Source organism: Tamandua tetradactyla, chromosome 2, assembly GCF_023851605.1.
Source record: "Tamandua tetradactyla isolate mTamTet1 chromosome 2, mTamTet1.pri, whole genome shotgun sequence".
In the NCBI taxonomy this organism is placed as follows: domain Eukaryota; kingdom Metazoa; phylum Chordata; class Mammalia; order Pilosa; family Myrmecophagidae; genus Tamandua; species Tamandua tetradactyla.
In genome coordinates, this window is record NC_135328.1 from 143189892 (window position 1) to 143206489 (window position 16598).

General features: G+C 38.3%; 1 protein-coding gene across 1 annotated transcript in view; it reads left to right on the top strand.

Annotated features, from left to right (window-relative positions):
* The first annotated feature begins 221 nt into the window (after positions 1–221).
* CCDC170 (coiled-coil domain containing 170) overlaps positions 222–16598 on the top strand; it is a 101596-nt gene continuing 85219 nt past the window's right edge. The window contains exon 1 of the mRNA XM_077149283.1: positions 222–335. Within this exon, the coding sequence (XP_077005398.1) occupies positions 222–335 (114 nt within the window). The remainder of the gene's footprint in view (positions 336–16598) is intronic.

Sequence of the window (16598 nt, forward strand, 5' to 3'; positions counted from 1 at the left end):
CGCCAAGCTGCGCACCGCGGACTCCCAGCTCCCAGCCCCTGCCCCCAGCTCCGATCCGGCTCCCCGCGTTGCGCCTGCCTCGCCTTCCCAGCGTACGGCGGACTCCAGCTTGGGTCGGGGTTCACCGCACGTGCCACCCCAAGTCCAGCAGCTCCTCGCGCACGGGTCTACGCGCTGTGCCTCGGCAGGCGCCTGTGCGAGCGCCGCGGGCCCCGGCCGGGATGAGCGGGGACGGCGGGGGCTCCTCCTGTTCCAACTCGGGCTCCTCCTGCCGCTCCAGGCTCATCAGAGGGACCCGCGACGCTGCTCTCGGCGCCTGCCGGCCCTCGCCCGAGGTACAGTTCCTGCGCCGGCCGCGCGCGGGGAGTGGGCCGCTGCCTCCGGCTAAACACCGAAAGTTCAGATTCGGCCCACGAAGGCCCGGGCGGATCCAGGGGCAGACGACCTCCAGGGCGGGCACGGGCGCCCCTTGTTAGACTAGGGAGAAGCAAACTTTTCTTTTTGAACAGGTTGATAGAATTATAACCGATATGTCCCTCTGTTGGAAGTGGGCTAAAACGGTCAGCCGCGGTTAGTTTTAGGAAATTAGAAACAGGAAATGAGTTTGCAAAGGGTGTCCGAATTTTAGGGAAGGCACGCTCCTTCTCTGAGCACTTAAATTGATTACATTTGAAAGACAATGTGCCTGGTCCTGCAGCCCCCCTCCCTGCTCTCCTTTCTAAGGAGCAAATAATTCCTTCGTTTAACTTACTGTACTTAGCTACTAAAGCATTCTCTCCCAAATCTGATATGTTAAGATAAATACCAGCCCCGAATAAAGTGGCTGGCCTTTTCGTGGCCAGTCACTCAAGAAACGTTAACAACTTACTTGTCCTGGGATCTATTTGCTTATTTACTCCCGGGAGTCATTTTGACACTGGGTACTTTCAGGGCTCAGGTATGCTAAGCACACGCGTGCACACACGAAATCCTTGCTGGCTTGGTTTGGGTTAAACATCCAACCCTGGATCTGGTATCAGATTGACACCACTACCACCATCCTTGCTTTCAGATTTTTCTGGTAGAGATGGGATTGCTGAGTCATATGGTAATTCCCTGGTTAACTTCATGAATCTAATTTAGTGTTGAGCTTTTCATAAGTTCGGTCCACCTATAATCATATCTACAATCAAACCATGCCACTGAGCTTTAATAAGACTAGAAAAATATGACTAGTAGTAAGAGCAATATTAAGTGAATTGAAGTGGAACAGCTCAAGCATGGGAGAAAGAAGACGCGATTTGAAGAAATTTACAAATATAAATTTGAGCAAGACAATATAACTTTGTCATTAGGTCTGGGAGCTGGAAAATACTGCTGAATTATAAAGTAGTAAAACCAGTTAGCAAAAAACTATAGCAATTGTTTAGTGGAAAATGCTTGGGTTTGGAGTTAGAGGCTGAAAGGAAGGACATAAACCTGTGGCAGCTTATGTCATTGTTTTCACACATCTAGAGGCCCCACATCAAAATTATGGATCCAGTAGTTATCACCATTGGGCAAGTTTCTTTACTGTTTGTAAAAACGGATGAATTAGAATAACTGTGTGATGGGTTGTTATGAGAAGGAAATATAACTAGCAGTACAGTCTATCAACAGCTCTAGGTTGCTCAAAGCAACCAGTTAAGGGCTGGTCCTGGGTAATTATGAAGATCAAGTCTCTTTTCTCTTTTATTTCATGCTTTGTACCTTTTAAAGAACTCTTCTGGTTCTGTGTTCTGTCTCTCTCTGCCTCCATTTTGTCAAAATCAAATTTAAGAAAGGATCTGATTCTAAAACATGTCTTCATATGAATTCAAGTCAGAAGAGTCGCTATTATATAAAGGATAAAACATAACTACCCCCCTCCAAAAAAAAGGCCAGAAGAGGGAGAAAAAGAAACAGGAAAAACAGAAAAAAAGAAAACACAAATATATCAGTAATACAATAAATATATATGGACTAAATATAAATGATCCATTAAAAGACACAAATCATCACATGGATTTTAAAAACCCACATATATGCTGTTTATGATAGAGGTATCTAAACTAAAGGATATGGATATGTTGAAAGCAAAAGTGTATAAAAAGATTTACCAGGCAAATAACAAACTAAGGGAAACTGATTAGCTATACTAATATTATATAAAATACTTCTAAGGCAAAAAAAATTATTAGAGGTAAAGAAAGTCACTACATAATAACAGTTTCCACTCATCAGGAAGTTGTAACAATTTTAAATGTGTACGCACCTCATAACATGGCCTCAAAATGCATAAAACAAAACTTGACAGAAGCAAAAGTCTGTAGGGTGAAATAGATTCACAACTAAAGTAGGACTTCTTTTTAAAACAAACCTCTGTGAGTATTTGATAGATCAGGCAAACATTATTAAAAGAGCTAAATGTAACAACTTGGTTAAGTGAAAAAAATACAATATTTGGCATATGGCTGTAAAGGTTAAGAGATGACTTACTCCCTTTGCTCATGGGAATAAACATCTTTAAACCACGAAATTATAAAATGGACAATATCCTAGAAGGTACACTCTATTGGTAGGAATTGAACTGGATAATATATTAGTTTCTCCCCCCTCTCTCCCCAGCTTTAATGGGAAAAAAGCCTTTATCTTTATAATATCAAAAGTAAATTATGGCAACCTAATCACAAGAAAACATTAAACAAATCCACCTTGAAAAACATTCTACAAAAGAACTGGCCAGGGCGGGCCACAATGGCTCAGCAGGCAGGAATGCTTGCCTGTGATGCCAGAGGACCCGGGTTTGATTCCCCGTGCCTGCCCATGTAAAAAAAAAGAAAGAACTGGCCAGTACTTTACAGTATGTCAAGGTCATGAATAATCAGGAAAGATGAAGAGAAGTCACAAACTAGGGGACGTTAAGGTTATGTGTTAACTATCTCCATGTAGGAGTCCAAACTGGTTCCTAGACCAAAAAAAGCATGTTAGAGGAAAAACTGTTGCAATCTGAATAAGGTCTGTAGTTTAGGCAGTACTACTGTGACAGTATTAATTTCCTGGTTTTAATAAATATGCCTTGGTTAATGTAAGTTGTTAACAGAGAAAGGTAGGTAAAGGATATGCAGAAACGCTGTTTTATTTGTCCAACTTTTCTGTAAGTCTAAAATTTCAAAATAAAAGGTTTAAAAATATAATGGATCAGTTCATTCATTTACACATCCAACTTTATCATCCCATTTAGTTTCTGTTGGTAACTATTGGTGTCTCTTAGTAATGTTTAGGTCAACATTAATTTCTCTTGGTAACTATTTTTTGATCACCTGGCTTTAGAAAGTAACTTGGGATAAAGCATTCAAAGAACAGGTAGAAGAGAACTTTTTTGAACAACAAACAGAAAGCGAGTGTTTCTTTGCGTATTTTTACAAGATTATGTGTGTATTTACTTAGTGTTGCCAAATGTAATGTGTAGTATATTTCAAACAATAAGTGAAGGCTCCTAGGTATGTACTTGAGTTAAGTTGATGAATTATAAACACTTACTTTTCTTTATTTTCAAGGGCAACTTTTAAAAAGAAAATTTATTTGAAAAAGGGAGTAACATTTGCTGGAGCCAGGAATTATTTGCTTCCTTTTTTTTTTCCCCTTTGTTTTGCTTCCAAATTTTTCCTTTGAAATTGGGGCTTCAGTTACTTTGATCTAAGGCAGAGAATTTCAAAGGCATCACCGAAGTGGGCCACAGCCTGCACCATTTTGCTTACTGGTGCCAGCACAGCCATCGAATAAGTTTCCTATATGTCCATGTTTAGATATTGCTTGAATAAAATATTTAAAATATTAATTTTAAAAGTAAATATCCAACTTATATTTTTGGGTATCTGAAATGAATACCTTTTTCAAGCTGAATTTGCCCTTGCACTTTCCTTCCTTAATCTTCCTCATTAACTTTGTACAGAAATGTATTTTCCAGCATAATGAAGTCATCATTATGACTAACCTAACCTCAGTGCCAGTGCAAAGGGGAACCATTTTAAGACCTCACTATATTTATCACATTCCCCTGCATCTCTTCTCCTTTAGAGTAAAAAAAATGGATAGTAGTGGAGAATATCAAAAAGGAAGTCTTGATGTTGAAATCTTGTGAATGTTCAGAGTAAAAAATACTGAGAACTTAGGCAGAAATATGAGCCATAAATAGGTGCTTAACGGAATCATACATTGTCTTACTCGCCCATTTGACATTCTGATAGGCACCCAAAACACAGAGAAGAGATTTTTCCCTTATGGCAACTATGAAATGGATGCATATTCTAAAGCAGGCACTATTTTATATAAAGTCCCACTCTCATAATAGTCATATTCTAGTGGAAGAAATAAGCAAAAAAAAAAAAGCTAAATAACTAGCTAAACAAGAGAATTTCATGTGGTGGTAAATGCTTTGGAAAGAATATAAAACAGGATAACAGGAGAGAAATTGAATGGGGTGAAGGGTAGAGGCCACTTTGGGTGGAGTGGGTAGGAACAGCTTCAAAAGCTCTAAGGAAACGATTTGTGCTAGTGAATCATGAGCACAGTCGTGAATGATATTGAGAAAGTATTCTTAGAACAGCAAGAGCAACTGAAGGCCCTTTGGTGGGAAGGAGGTGGATGTGTTTAAAAGGAGGACAGTTCAGCTGGTTTATAGAACATCACTTAATTTGGTTATGTTCGATGTTTTCTCATGATCAGATGCAGATTAGTCATTTTTGTCACTTTTGCCACTTCTGTGTGAGTCATGTGTATCCTTTTCCATGCAGCACACCAGAAATCTCATGCCAGTTTATTTCATTATTGATGTTATAGAAGATAAAGAAAGGCTGAGAAATGGTCCCAGATTAAATAGATTTAAAGGTAACTGACAGCTAAATGCAATGCATTTATAGTTGCTCTAAGGAATACTTTTGGGCTAATTGGCAAATAATAAGGCATTAAATTTCTTGAGTTTGATAAGGACAAGGAATGTCCTTGTTCTTAGGAGATACGTGCTGAGGTATTTAGGAATAAAAGGCTATAATGTCTGCATATTACAAATGATTCAGCAATAATAATTGTAATATGAAGTAGAGAAAGGAGAAGAATCAAACATGGCAAAATAATCACCATTTTTGGTGAAGGATACTCTTGAATTCATTGGGTTGTTCTTGTAACTTTTCTGTTAGATCAACATTTTCAATTATGTGCTTGACAGCAAATGGGGTTAAAAGGCAGAAAGCACTGTTTCTAACTTTATTGACCTTATACTTTAGTTAAGTCAGTAACGAATGACATACATGCAAATTTGGAAAAAGGAAGAAGGCAAGCGTGAGTGGAGTAGATTTGACTCGGATAAGGATCTAGATGGAAATACTGCCAGAGAATATAATGCACAGGGCACTTTAGTGGACCATGCAGTGGTGGGAGTGGGGCTGGGAAGCTTTGCTGAAGTTCTTGGGGCAGTAGTGGTACTGGGGAGGTGATGTTGACTTTGAGTGCCAGCAGGACATGTAGGTGATATTCAGTAGACAGTTGGAAATAGGACTTTCCAGTGAGAGATGCAGATTTCGGAGCCATCAGACTCTGGAAGTGGTTGAAATCATAGGAGGGCATGAAGTAGGGCAATGATGGTGTATTGAGTGATGAGGAAAGGGGACTGAGGGCAGAGCCCCAGGGAACACACAGTTAAGGAGTGTGGAAAGGAAGGCGGGTTGTTGGAAGGACTGAGAGGGAGAGCCAGATAAGTAAGAGGTATTTAGGAGAGACCAGTGGTCCTGAGACAAGAAAAGAGGGTCTCAAGAAGACTGTGTGCTTTGTGTGTCACTTCCCAGAGGGAGGTAAAGCCAGGTAAGAAACCAACAGCATCTCCTAACTTGGTGGTTGGGGCAATCTTCTGAAATTGGAGCTGAGCTTTGGAAGGTGAATAGGGATTAGGGTTGGGAAATGCTGGGAGAAGTTTCTCCACAAAGTAGGAAGCCTGTGTGAATTCTGTGCAATGGAAAGAAGTAAGGTATGTTCAAGCAACCATGGAAGGCCAGCATGGTGGGAGGGTTACTGGAGGGGCAGTGAGGTAATAGATGTGGGGAATGAGGCTGGTGAGGTCGGCAGGGGTTAGATCATATAGGACCTCACAGAAGTTTGGGTTTTATCTCTGGGCAAAGGGCAGCCCCTGGAGAATTCCACGACTAAGAATAAGTTCTGCATTTTAAGAAGGACCACTCTGGCCATGGTATGGGAAATGGACTTGGGGCTCTTGGGGAGGTGAGAATGGGAATGATGACGCCATGGAGACTGTTAGGAGGCTATTGCGGCAGTCTAGACTTGGGATGGTGGCCGTGGAGGAGATTGAGATTGAAGAATTATTTAGGATCGAGAATAACAAGACAGATACATTGAAACTGGGGAGAGGAGAGGGAGAATGTAGAGTATGACTCATGCTTTACTCTGGAACTGAGGTACAGCCATTTACCGAGATGGAGGACTCTGGAGAAAGAGCAGGTTTGGGGGCAATAGCATGAGCTTAGTGTTAGATGTGTTGAGTGTGAGGTGCCTGTGCAATACCCATGGCACATCCCATACACAGTTGCTAAGAGAAATTTTGTCTGGGGAACATCATATATTTGAGGATTATTGGCACATGGGTGACTCTTTTGTTAAAAATATTTTTATTGAGAAATCTTCACACATGTGCATTCCATTCATGATGTAAAATCAATGGCTCACATTATCTCATGGTTGTATATTCATCACCGTGATCATTTTTAGAACATTGGCATCACTACAGAAAAGGAAATGAAAAGAAAAGAGAAAAAACTCATACATGCCATATCCCTTACCCCTCCCCTCTCATTGACAACCAGCATTTCAATCTACCTAATATTTACCCTTTATTCCCCCTATTATTAAATTATTTTTTGTCCATATATATATATATATATATATTTTTTTTTTTTTTTTTACTCATCTGTCCATAACCTGGATAAAAGGAGCACCAGGAACAAAGTTTTCACAATCACACAGTCAAATTGTAAAAGTTACATCTTTATACTATCATCCCCAAGAATTAAGGATACTGGAACACAGCTCAACAGTTTCAGGTACTTTCCTCAGCCACACCAATATGCCATAAACTAAAAAGGGATATCTATATAATGCATGAGAATAACCTCCAGGATAACCTCTTGACTCTGTTTGAAATGTCCCAGCCACTGAACCTTTATTTTGTCTCATTTCTCTCTTCCCCCTTTTGGTCAGGAGGGCTTTCTCAATCCCATGATGCCAGGTCCTGGTGTTACTCAGGATTTCTGTCCCACGTTGTCAGGGAGATTTACACCCCTGGGAGTCATGTCCCACATAGAGGGGAAGGGCAGTGAATTCACCTGCCAAATTGTCTTAGAGAGAGAGAGGCTACATCTGAGCCACAAAAGAGGTTCACTGGAGGTGAGTCTTAGGCATAATTATAAGTAGGCTTTGCTTTTCTTTTGCAGGAATAAGTTCCATAAGGGCAAACCCCAAGATCAAGGGCTTGGCTTATTAATTTTGTTGTCCCCACTGCTTGCGAGAATATCAGGAATTCTCCAAATGGTGAAGTTGAATATTTATGCCTTTCTCTCCTGTCCCCCAAGGGGACTTTGCAAATAATTTTATATTCTTTGCCCAAGTTACTCTGGGATATATTGGGGCATCACACTAAACTGTACAAACCAATAAGATCTCACACCCTATTTAAGATCCCATGTACTTATGTTGTTCAACTAAACTGACCATGTAAGTTAAATTACATAATGCACTATTCAAAATATAAATTTTGCACCAAATAAACAACTCTTCCTTCAGTCTCACACAGAAGTTGAGGTTTTCAAATATGGACTATAGCATCCTTTACCCTGTGTTCTGATTTATCTTAGTCCTATCCAGATCAGCTTCATTCATATCTCCAGTCGAAGTCTGATCACTTTTTCAACTTTTTTAACAGTTGCTGCATGGGGTAATGTTGACTTTCATAGCTTCAGAACTGTAACTCTGAGTCACAGGTGTCACATAAATACCTGACATTTCTGGGCACAACTAGGTTATATACAAACAGCTCAGTATCTCAGAATTTAGAAATAACAGTTACAACTCCTAAATATATGTGACTGCTGTAAAAGCTTACAATCTAGGACCCCTTACAATAGGCCCCAACCTGATAACCCATGTGTGCAACTTCAGTTCACTGAGTTTTGTACATTATAATTAGTCCATATGGGTGAGGTATGATAATATTTTTGTTTTGGTCATTTCATTCAATATACAGTCCTTAAGGTTCACTCATCTGGTTGCATGACTCATAACTTCATTCCTTCTTGTGGCCCGTTCAATAGTCCATTGTATGTATACACCATAGTTTCTCCTTCCATTCCTCAATCATTGTACCCTTAGGCCTTCTCCATCCATTTTAAATCAGTAAAACTGACACCATAAACACCACTGTGCAAATGTCCATTCGTGTCCCCACACTCCGTTCCTCTAGGTATATACTGAGCAATGGGGTTTCCGGATCATATAGCAACCCCACCCCTGGCCTCCTGTGGAACCACTACGCTGCCCTCCAAGGGGCTGCACCTCTAAGCTTCCCTACCAACAGTGAATAGGTATATCTCTTTCTCCATATTTCCTCTAGCACTTGTTTCTCTCTGTTCATTTTTAAACAATTTTATTTGCACATTATACATTCCGTCCTAAGTAGATAGACGTGTTTTTGCACCATAATCTATATGAAGACATTTCCTTTTCTTCCACAAAAAATCCAGACGCCTCCTCCATGCCTGCCACTTGTTGACATTTAGTTTTGGCATAATGCCAACGTGGAAGCATATTACAACGTTACTGTTGACTATAGACCATAGCTTGCATTGATTGTACTTTTTCCTGTATACTAACCATTTTCAACACCTTGCGATGTTGACGTTCATTTGTTCTCCCTCATACAAAAATGTTTTAATATTTGTACATTTCATCACCATTTTTATCCACTTTAAGCATTACTAAGTTATACCATCTCAGTCTTTATCCTCTATCTTTCCTTTTGGTTTCACACGTGCCCTCAGCTCTTCTCCCGCAATCATACTCATGTTCAGCTTCATTCAGTGTATTTATACTATTGTGCTACAATCAGGTAGTATTGTGCTGTCCATTTCTGAATTTTTACATTCAGTTCTGTTGCACAAGCTGTATTCCTTCAGCACCAATTACCCAATCTCTACCCTATTTTTATCTCCAATAACCTGTGTTCTTCAACTCTCAAATTTCACTCATTAATGCTAGTTCATATTAGTGAGACCATACAGTATTTGACTTTTTGTTTCTGACTAATTTCACTCAGCATAAAGTCCTCAAGGTTCATCCACGTTGTTATATGCTTCATGACTTTATTCTTACAGCTGTGCAATATTCCAGCATATGCATATACCACATCTTGTTTAGCTACTTGTCTGTTAATGGAAATTGGGCTGTTTTAATCTCTTGGCAATTGTAAATAATGCTGCTATAATCATTGGTGTGCAAATGTCCATTTGTGTACTTGTCTTCAGTTCCTCTGAATGTATACCTAGTAATAGGATTGCTGGATCATATGGCAATTCTATACTTGGCTTCCTGTGAATAGCAGTTATACCATTTTACATTCCCACCGACAGTGGATAAGTGTGCCTCTTTATCCACATCCTCTCCAGTATTTGTCATTTTCTTTTCTTTTATAATGACCATTCTAGTGGGTGTGAGATGATGTCTCATCGTGGTTTTGACTTGCATTTCCCTAATAGTCAGTGAAGTTGAGCATCTTTTCATGTGCCTTTTATCCATTTGTATTTCCTCTTCTGAGAAGTGTCTGTTCATGTCTTGTGCCCATCTTTTAATTGGGTTGTTTGTCTTTTTGTTGTTGAGTTAAAGAATCTCTTTATATAGTTACTAAATGCTTATCTGATTGGGGTTTCCAAATATTGTCTCCCATTGTGTAGACTGCCTTTTTACTTTCCTAACAAAGTTCTTTGATGCACAAAAGTGTTTAATTTTGAGGAGATCCCATTTGTCTCTTTCTTTTTTCAATGCTCATGCCTTTGTGTGTAAGTTTTAGGAAACCACCTCCTATTACAAGATTTATAAAATATTTCCCTACATTTTCTTAAAAGTTTTATGGTCTTAGCTCTAGTGTTTAGATCTTTGATCCATCATGGGTTAATTTTTCTATAAGGAGTGAAATATGAATCCTCTTTCACTCTGTCGCATATGGTTATCCAGTTCTCCAAACACCATTTAATGAAGCGACTGCTCCGTCCCTGATGGGTTGGCTTGACCTCCTTATCAAAGATCAATTATCTATTTCTGATCACTCAATTTGATTTCATTGGTCAGTATATCTATCTTTATACTCTTACCATTCTGTAGCTCCATAATATGCCTTAAAGATAGGTAGTGTGAGACCTTCTGTTTCATTTTTCTTTCTCAAGATATTTTTAGCTGTTCAGGGCATGCTTCACTTCCAAAAAATTTTGGTTACTGGTTTTTGTATTTCTGCAAAGTGAGTTGTTCAGATTTTAATGGTATTGCATTGAATGTATAATCAGTTTGGGTAGAATTGACATCTTAACTATATTTAGTCTTCCAATCCATGAACATCGTATGCCTTTCCATTTATTTAGGTCTTCCATGATTTCTTTTAGCAATTTCTTGTAGCTTTCTGTGTATAGGTCATTTGTATCCTTAGTTAAATTTATTCCTAAATACTTGACTCTTTTGATTGCTATTATGAATGGAATCTTTTTCTTGATTTGCACCTCAAATTGCTTATCACTAGTGTATAGAAACACTACTGATTTTGGGGTGTTGATCTTGTACCCTGCCACTTTGCTGTACTCATTTATTTGCTCTAGTAACTTTGCTGTAGATTTCTCAGGACTTTTGAAATATAGTATCATGTCATCTGCAAACAGTGCGAGTTTTACTTCTTTCATTCCAATTTGGATGCATTTTATTTCTTTTTCTTGTCCAATTACCCTGGGTAGAACTTCCAACAAACGTTGAATAACAATGGTGATACTGGGCACTCTTGTCTTGTTCCTTATCTTAGAGGGAAAGCTTTCAGTTTTTACCTCACTGAGGATGATGTTACCTGTGGGTTTTTCATATATTCTCTTTATCATCTTGAGGAAGTTCCCTTCTATTCCTGTCCTTTGGAGTGTCTTCATCAGGAAAGGATGTTGAATTTCATCAAATGTCTCTTCTTCATCAATTGAGATGATTATGTGGTTTCTGCTTTGATTTATTTATGTGGTGTATTACATTAATTGATTTTCTTGTGTTGAAGCACCTTGTATACCTGGAATAAATCCCACTTGGTTTTATGGAGTATAATTATTTTAATGGGCTGCTGGATTCAATTTGCAAGTATTTTGTTGAGGAATTTTAAATCTATATTCACTAAAGAGATTGGTTCGTAATTTTCTTTTCTTTTGGTATCTTTGCCTGGCTTTGGTATTAGGGTGATGTTCACATCACAGAAATGAATTGGGTAGCTTTCCCTCCTCTTCAGTTTTTTTGTAGAGTTCAAACAGGGTTTGTACTAATTCTTTCTTGAATGCTTGGTAGAATTCACATGTGAAACCATTTGGTCCTGGACTTTTCTTTTTTGGGAGCTTCTTGATGGCTGATTCAATCTCTTTACTTGTGATTGGTTTGTTGAGATTGTCTGTTTCTTCTTGAGTTAATATTGGTTGTTTATGCCTTTCTAGTAAGTTGTCCCTTTCATCTATGTTTCTAGTTTATTAGCATGTAATTGCTCATAGTATCCTCTCATTACCTCTTTTTATTTCTGTGGTGTCAGTGGTTATGTCTCCCCTTCCATTTCTGATTTTATTTATTTGCATCCTCTCTCTTTTTGATGGAACCTAGCTAAGGGTCCATCAATTTTATTGATTTTCTCAAAGAAACAACTTCTGTTTTTGTTGATTTTCTTGATTTACATACTTTCAATGTCATTATTTCTGCTCTAATCTTTATTTCTTTACTTTTGTTTAGTTTCGAGTTAGTTTGTTGTTTTTTTCTCTAGTTCTTCCAAGTGAACAGTTACTTCCTTGATTTTTGCTCTTTCTTCTTATTAATATTGGCATTTAAGGCAATAAATTTCCCTCTCAACACTGCCTTTGCTGTATCACATAAATTTTGATATGTTGCAATTTCATTTTCATTTGCCTCAAGATATTTACTGATTTCTCTTGTAATTTCTTCCTTGTTCTATTGGTTGTTTAAGAGCGTGTTGTTTGGCCTCCACATATTTGTGAACTTTCTGGCCCTCTGCCTTTTATGGATTTCTAATTTCATTTCATTATGATCTGAGAAAGTGTGTTGTATAATTTCAATTTTTTAAATTTATTGAGGCTTGCTTTGTTACCTAGGTCTATCTTTGAGAGATCCATGAGTACTTGAGAAAAAATGTGTATCCTTCTGTTGGGGGTGTAATGTTCTGTAAATGTCTGTTAAGTCTAGTTCATTTATTGTATTATTAAAAAATCTCTGTTTCCTTTTTGATCCTCTGTCTAGATGTTCTATCCATTGATGAGATCAGGGAATTTAAGTCTCCAACTATTATGGTAAATGTGGCTACTTCTCCCTTCAGTGCTGTCCCTGTTTGTCTCATGTATTTTGGAGCACTCTGGGTTGGTGCATAAACATTTATGATTGTTATGACTTCTTGTTGGATTGTCCTTTTATTAATATATACTATCCTTATTTGTCTCTTTTAATTGTTTTATATCTGAAGTCTAATTTGTTGGATATTCATATAGCTACCCCTATTCTTTTCTGGTTGTTGTTTAAATGAAATATCTTTTCCCAACCTTTCACTTTCAACCAATTTTTGTCCTTGGGTCTAAACTGAGTCTCCTGGAGATAGCATATAGATGGGTCTTGTTTTTTAAGTCCATTCTGACAGTCTATGTCTTTTGATTGGGCAGTTTAATCCATTAACATTTAATGTTATTACTATAAAGGCAGTACTTTCTTCTACCATTTTATCTTATGGATTTTACATGTCATATCTAATAATTTTTTTCTCTTTTTACTTTTACTGTTAGTCTTCATTTCTATCCTATTCTCCAGACTCCTCTCTCCTGTCTTTTCCTATCTGATTGCAATGCTCCTTTTAGTATTTCTTGTACAGCCAGTATCTTAGTCTCAAATTCTCTTGGTGATTGTTTGTCTGAAAATATTTTAATCCCCTCCTCAATTTTGAAGGACTATTTTGCCTGATATAGAATTCTTGGTTGGCAGTTTTTCTCTTTTAGAATCTTTAATATATCATTCCACTGACTTCTAACCTCTGTCTGCTGAGAAATCCAAACATGGTCTTATCAAGCTTCCCTTGTATGTGATGACTTGCTTTTCTCTTGCTGCTTTCAAAATTCTGTCTTTGCTTTAACATTCGACAATCTGATTAGTAAGTATCTTGGAGTATGTCTATTTGGATCTATTCTGTTTGGGGTATCCTGCATTTCTTGGATTTGTAATTTTATGTCTTTCATAAAAGATGGGGAATTTTCAGTTATTGTTTCCTCCATTAATCTTTCTACTCCCTTTTCTTTTTCTTCTGGGACACCCATAACACCTATATTCATGTGCTTCATGTTGACATTCAATTCCCTGAAACCGTGCTCATATTTTCCCATTCTTTTCTCTATGTTTTCTTTTGTGTGTTGGATTTCAGATGTCCAGCTTTCTAGTCACTAATCATTTCTTCTGCCTCTTGAATCCTATTGATGTAAGTTTCCATTATTTTTTCATCTCTTCTATTGTGTCTTTCATTCCCAAAGCTTCTATGATTTGTTTTTCAAACTTTTGAGTTCTTCTTTCTGCTTGCTCAATGTCTTCTTTATGTCCTCCCTAAACTTGTTGATTTGATTTTTGATGAGATTTTCCATGTCTGTTTGAACATTCCAAATTAGTTGCTCCAACTACTAATTGGAGTGTTGGCTTGTTCCTTTGACTGGGCCATATCTTCGATTTTCCTAGTGTGACTCTATTATTTTGCTGGCATCTAGCCATTTGATTTCCTTAATTAGTTTATTCTGGAGGTTGTTTTCACTCTTTTACCTTGGGTTTTCTTGCTGGATGATTTTGTTCTCTATCTGTTCTTTGATATTCACTTTATCTTGTTCTAGACCACTAGCATAGGTTCTGTTTAACTGATTAGAATTTTTTAGTTCTTTTTTTTCTGTTTCTTGCCCTGTCTATATGGAGCCTTCTTTTTGAGGTGGGACTCCTCAGATATTATAGACCCCACTCAGATTTTCCCACACCAGACAGGCCCATGTCTGAGAAGGAGAGAGTAGTCAGCTTCAGTTTTCCCTGAGGGTAAAACCCAGCAGGTTGGCAGACTTTCCTATGAAGCCTCTAGACTCTGTGCTTTTCTTATCCCATCCAACATGTGGTGCTTGTTGGCCTGCAGTGTCCACCAGCATAAAGTGACGTGGTGTCTTTAATTTCAGCAGACTCTCCCTGCCAGGGTTCTGACTGAACAGAAGCTGCAGTTGTAGAGGGGCTTTGGTTGATTCTGTTTTCCAGCCTTCAGAGGCCTGAATTCCCTGAAGAAGGGTTTCTACTTGAGCTGGACCCTATACCCCATTTCTTGGGGGAAGATAAGCCCTTTAGGGAATTCACTCTTTTCACCTGACTAGTTACTCTGTCTCTCAGATGTGCCTTAGTTCTGCCCTTGCTTGGGGCAGTACTGGAGCCTGAGAGTGCTTCCAGTTTTACCTAATGAGCTGTTAAAGGAGTAAAAAAGAAGCAAAAGTCTTGTCAGAGCTGGACCCTTGCTCCCTGGGTTTGCAAATCTAGAGCTTGAGTTGGTCCATGGCTCTATGTATCCCCAGGCTCTATATGCCCCTTTTCTTGAGGTCCAAACCTTTTACAGTATTTTGTGATGTCCAACTCAAAAATCCCCTGTTAAAAAATTATTTTTCCCATCAGCCCTGCCCCCTCTCTGCTGGGACAAAAAATCCTGGTTCTTTTAGTGCTTATTCCAGGTTTATCTGTGCTGGGGGCCTGTTTTCAGTAGTCAGAATTTGTTAATTAAGTCTGCAATTGGAGCTTAGTTGAACTATACCCTTGCTACTAGTTAAGTCTGTTTCCTTTCTCTTTGGGGAAGCAGCCTGCTGTGCCCATGGGGGAGGGAAACCTGCCTCTGCAGCTTGGGGGTCTTGCAGTTCTGTGCGGGGTCTCAGCCATTCCACCTGGTCCATACTGGTGTATGCTGTATGTCCAGTCACTAATGTCCCCCTCAGCAGTTGTTCCATACATTCCTGGTTATTTACATGCTGCTCTGGAGGACAAACTAAATTCCACACTTCATTAAGTTGCCATTTGCCCGCCTTCTGCTCAATCAGTATATCTTGAGCACACAGGTGGTTCTTGAGGTCATGAATAAGGAAGGTTCAGAGAAGAGGTTTTGCAGGGATAAAGTTGGTGGGGGGCCAGGGGTGGATTTTACTGTGTGTTGGTTTGAGGGTAAACTGGTAGGAAAGCTGATAGTACATGAAGGGAATAGATTCTTTCTGTTATAGGCACCTGTAAAGAAAAATCATTCAGTCATCAATTTATTCATTCATTGAGTAAATATTTACTGACCTGAAAGAATATTAACCTGGGAATCAAGAGACCTGGGTATTATTGACTCTGAAATGACTTGGTTATCTTGACCACATTTCTTCATTTCTTTAGCTCTGTTTTTTTTTTCATGCTTTCTGGTTCACTTCCAGCCAAATTTTCTAAGAAATATTAACAAACTAATTATAACTTCTAAAATAATTTGATAAAGTTTATAATAAAACAGTTAAAAGAAAGAGAGATGATTAGAAGCATTTGGTGGAAGAGTTGGATATACAGGAAAGTGGCAAAACCATTATGCCAAATTGAATGTTTCTGACAACATATGAAACAAAGAAAATTGAACTTTCAAGTTAAAAATGATGGACATTTCCTGAAATATAGAGGGGCCAGCCTTTCCAGAACATCAGCTAGTTCCATCTTCTACCCCATATTATTGACAGCCCCTTCCTACATGAAAAAATTAGAATGGCCATACCCTAATACCCCTGAAGAGTGGGATAAAAAGATCAAAGGTGATGGTGGAGTTATACAGAGAAGGTAGGGTTTAACAAACTAGTATGATTGCTGAATCATTATATTATATTCCTTTTAGTTTTCAGTATCTTAGAGCAGCTAGAAGTAAAAACATAAAATTGTGGAATTGTAACCCATATCAAGCTCTGAAATTCATACTACAACTAATTGTTGTGCTGTGCTTTGAAATTTATTGATTTTTTGTATATATGTTATTTTTCATGAAAAAGAAAAAAATCTATTTGATAGTTAAAAAAAAATATTTATTCATTCTAGCCTCCGATGTTCTGCAACAGCTAGAAGGAAAAATCTGAGATGATGGTATGGTAGCCCATGACAAACTCTGGAATCTGTCCTGTAACTACTTGTTGAAGAGTACTTTGAAAACTATTGCTTTTTCCTTTCTTTGCTTTGTATATGATATATATGTTATACAA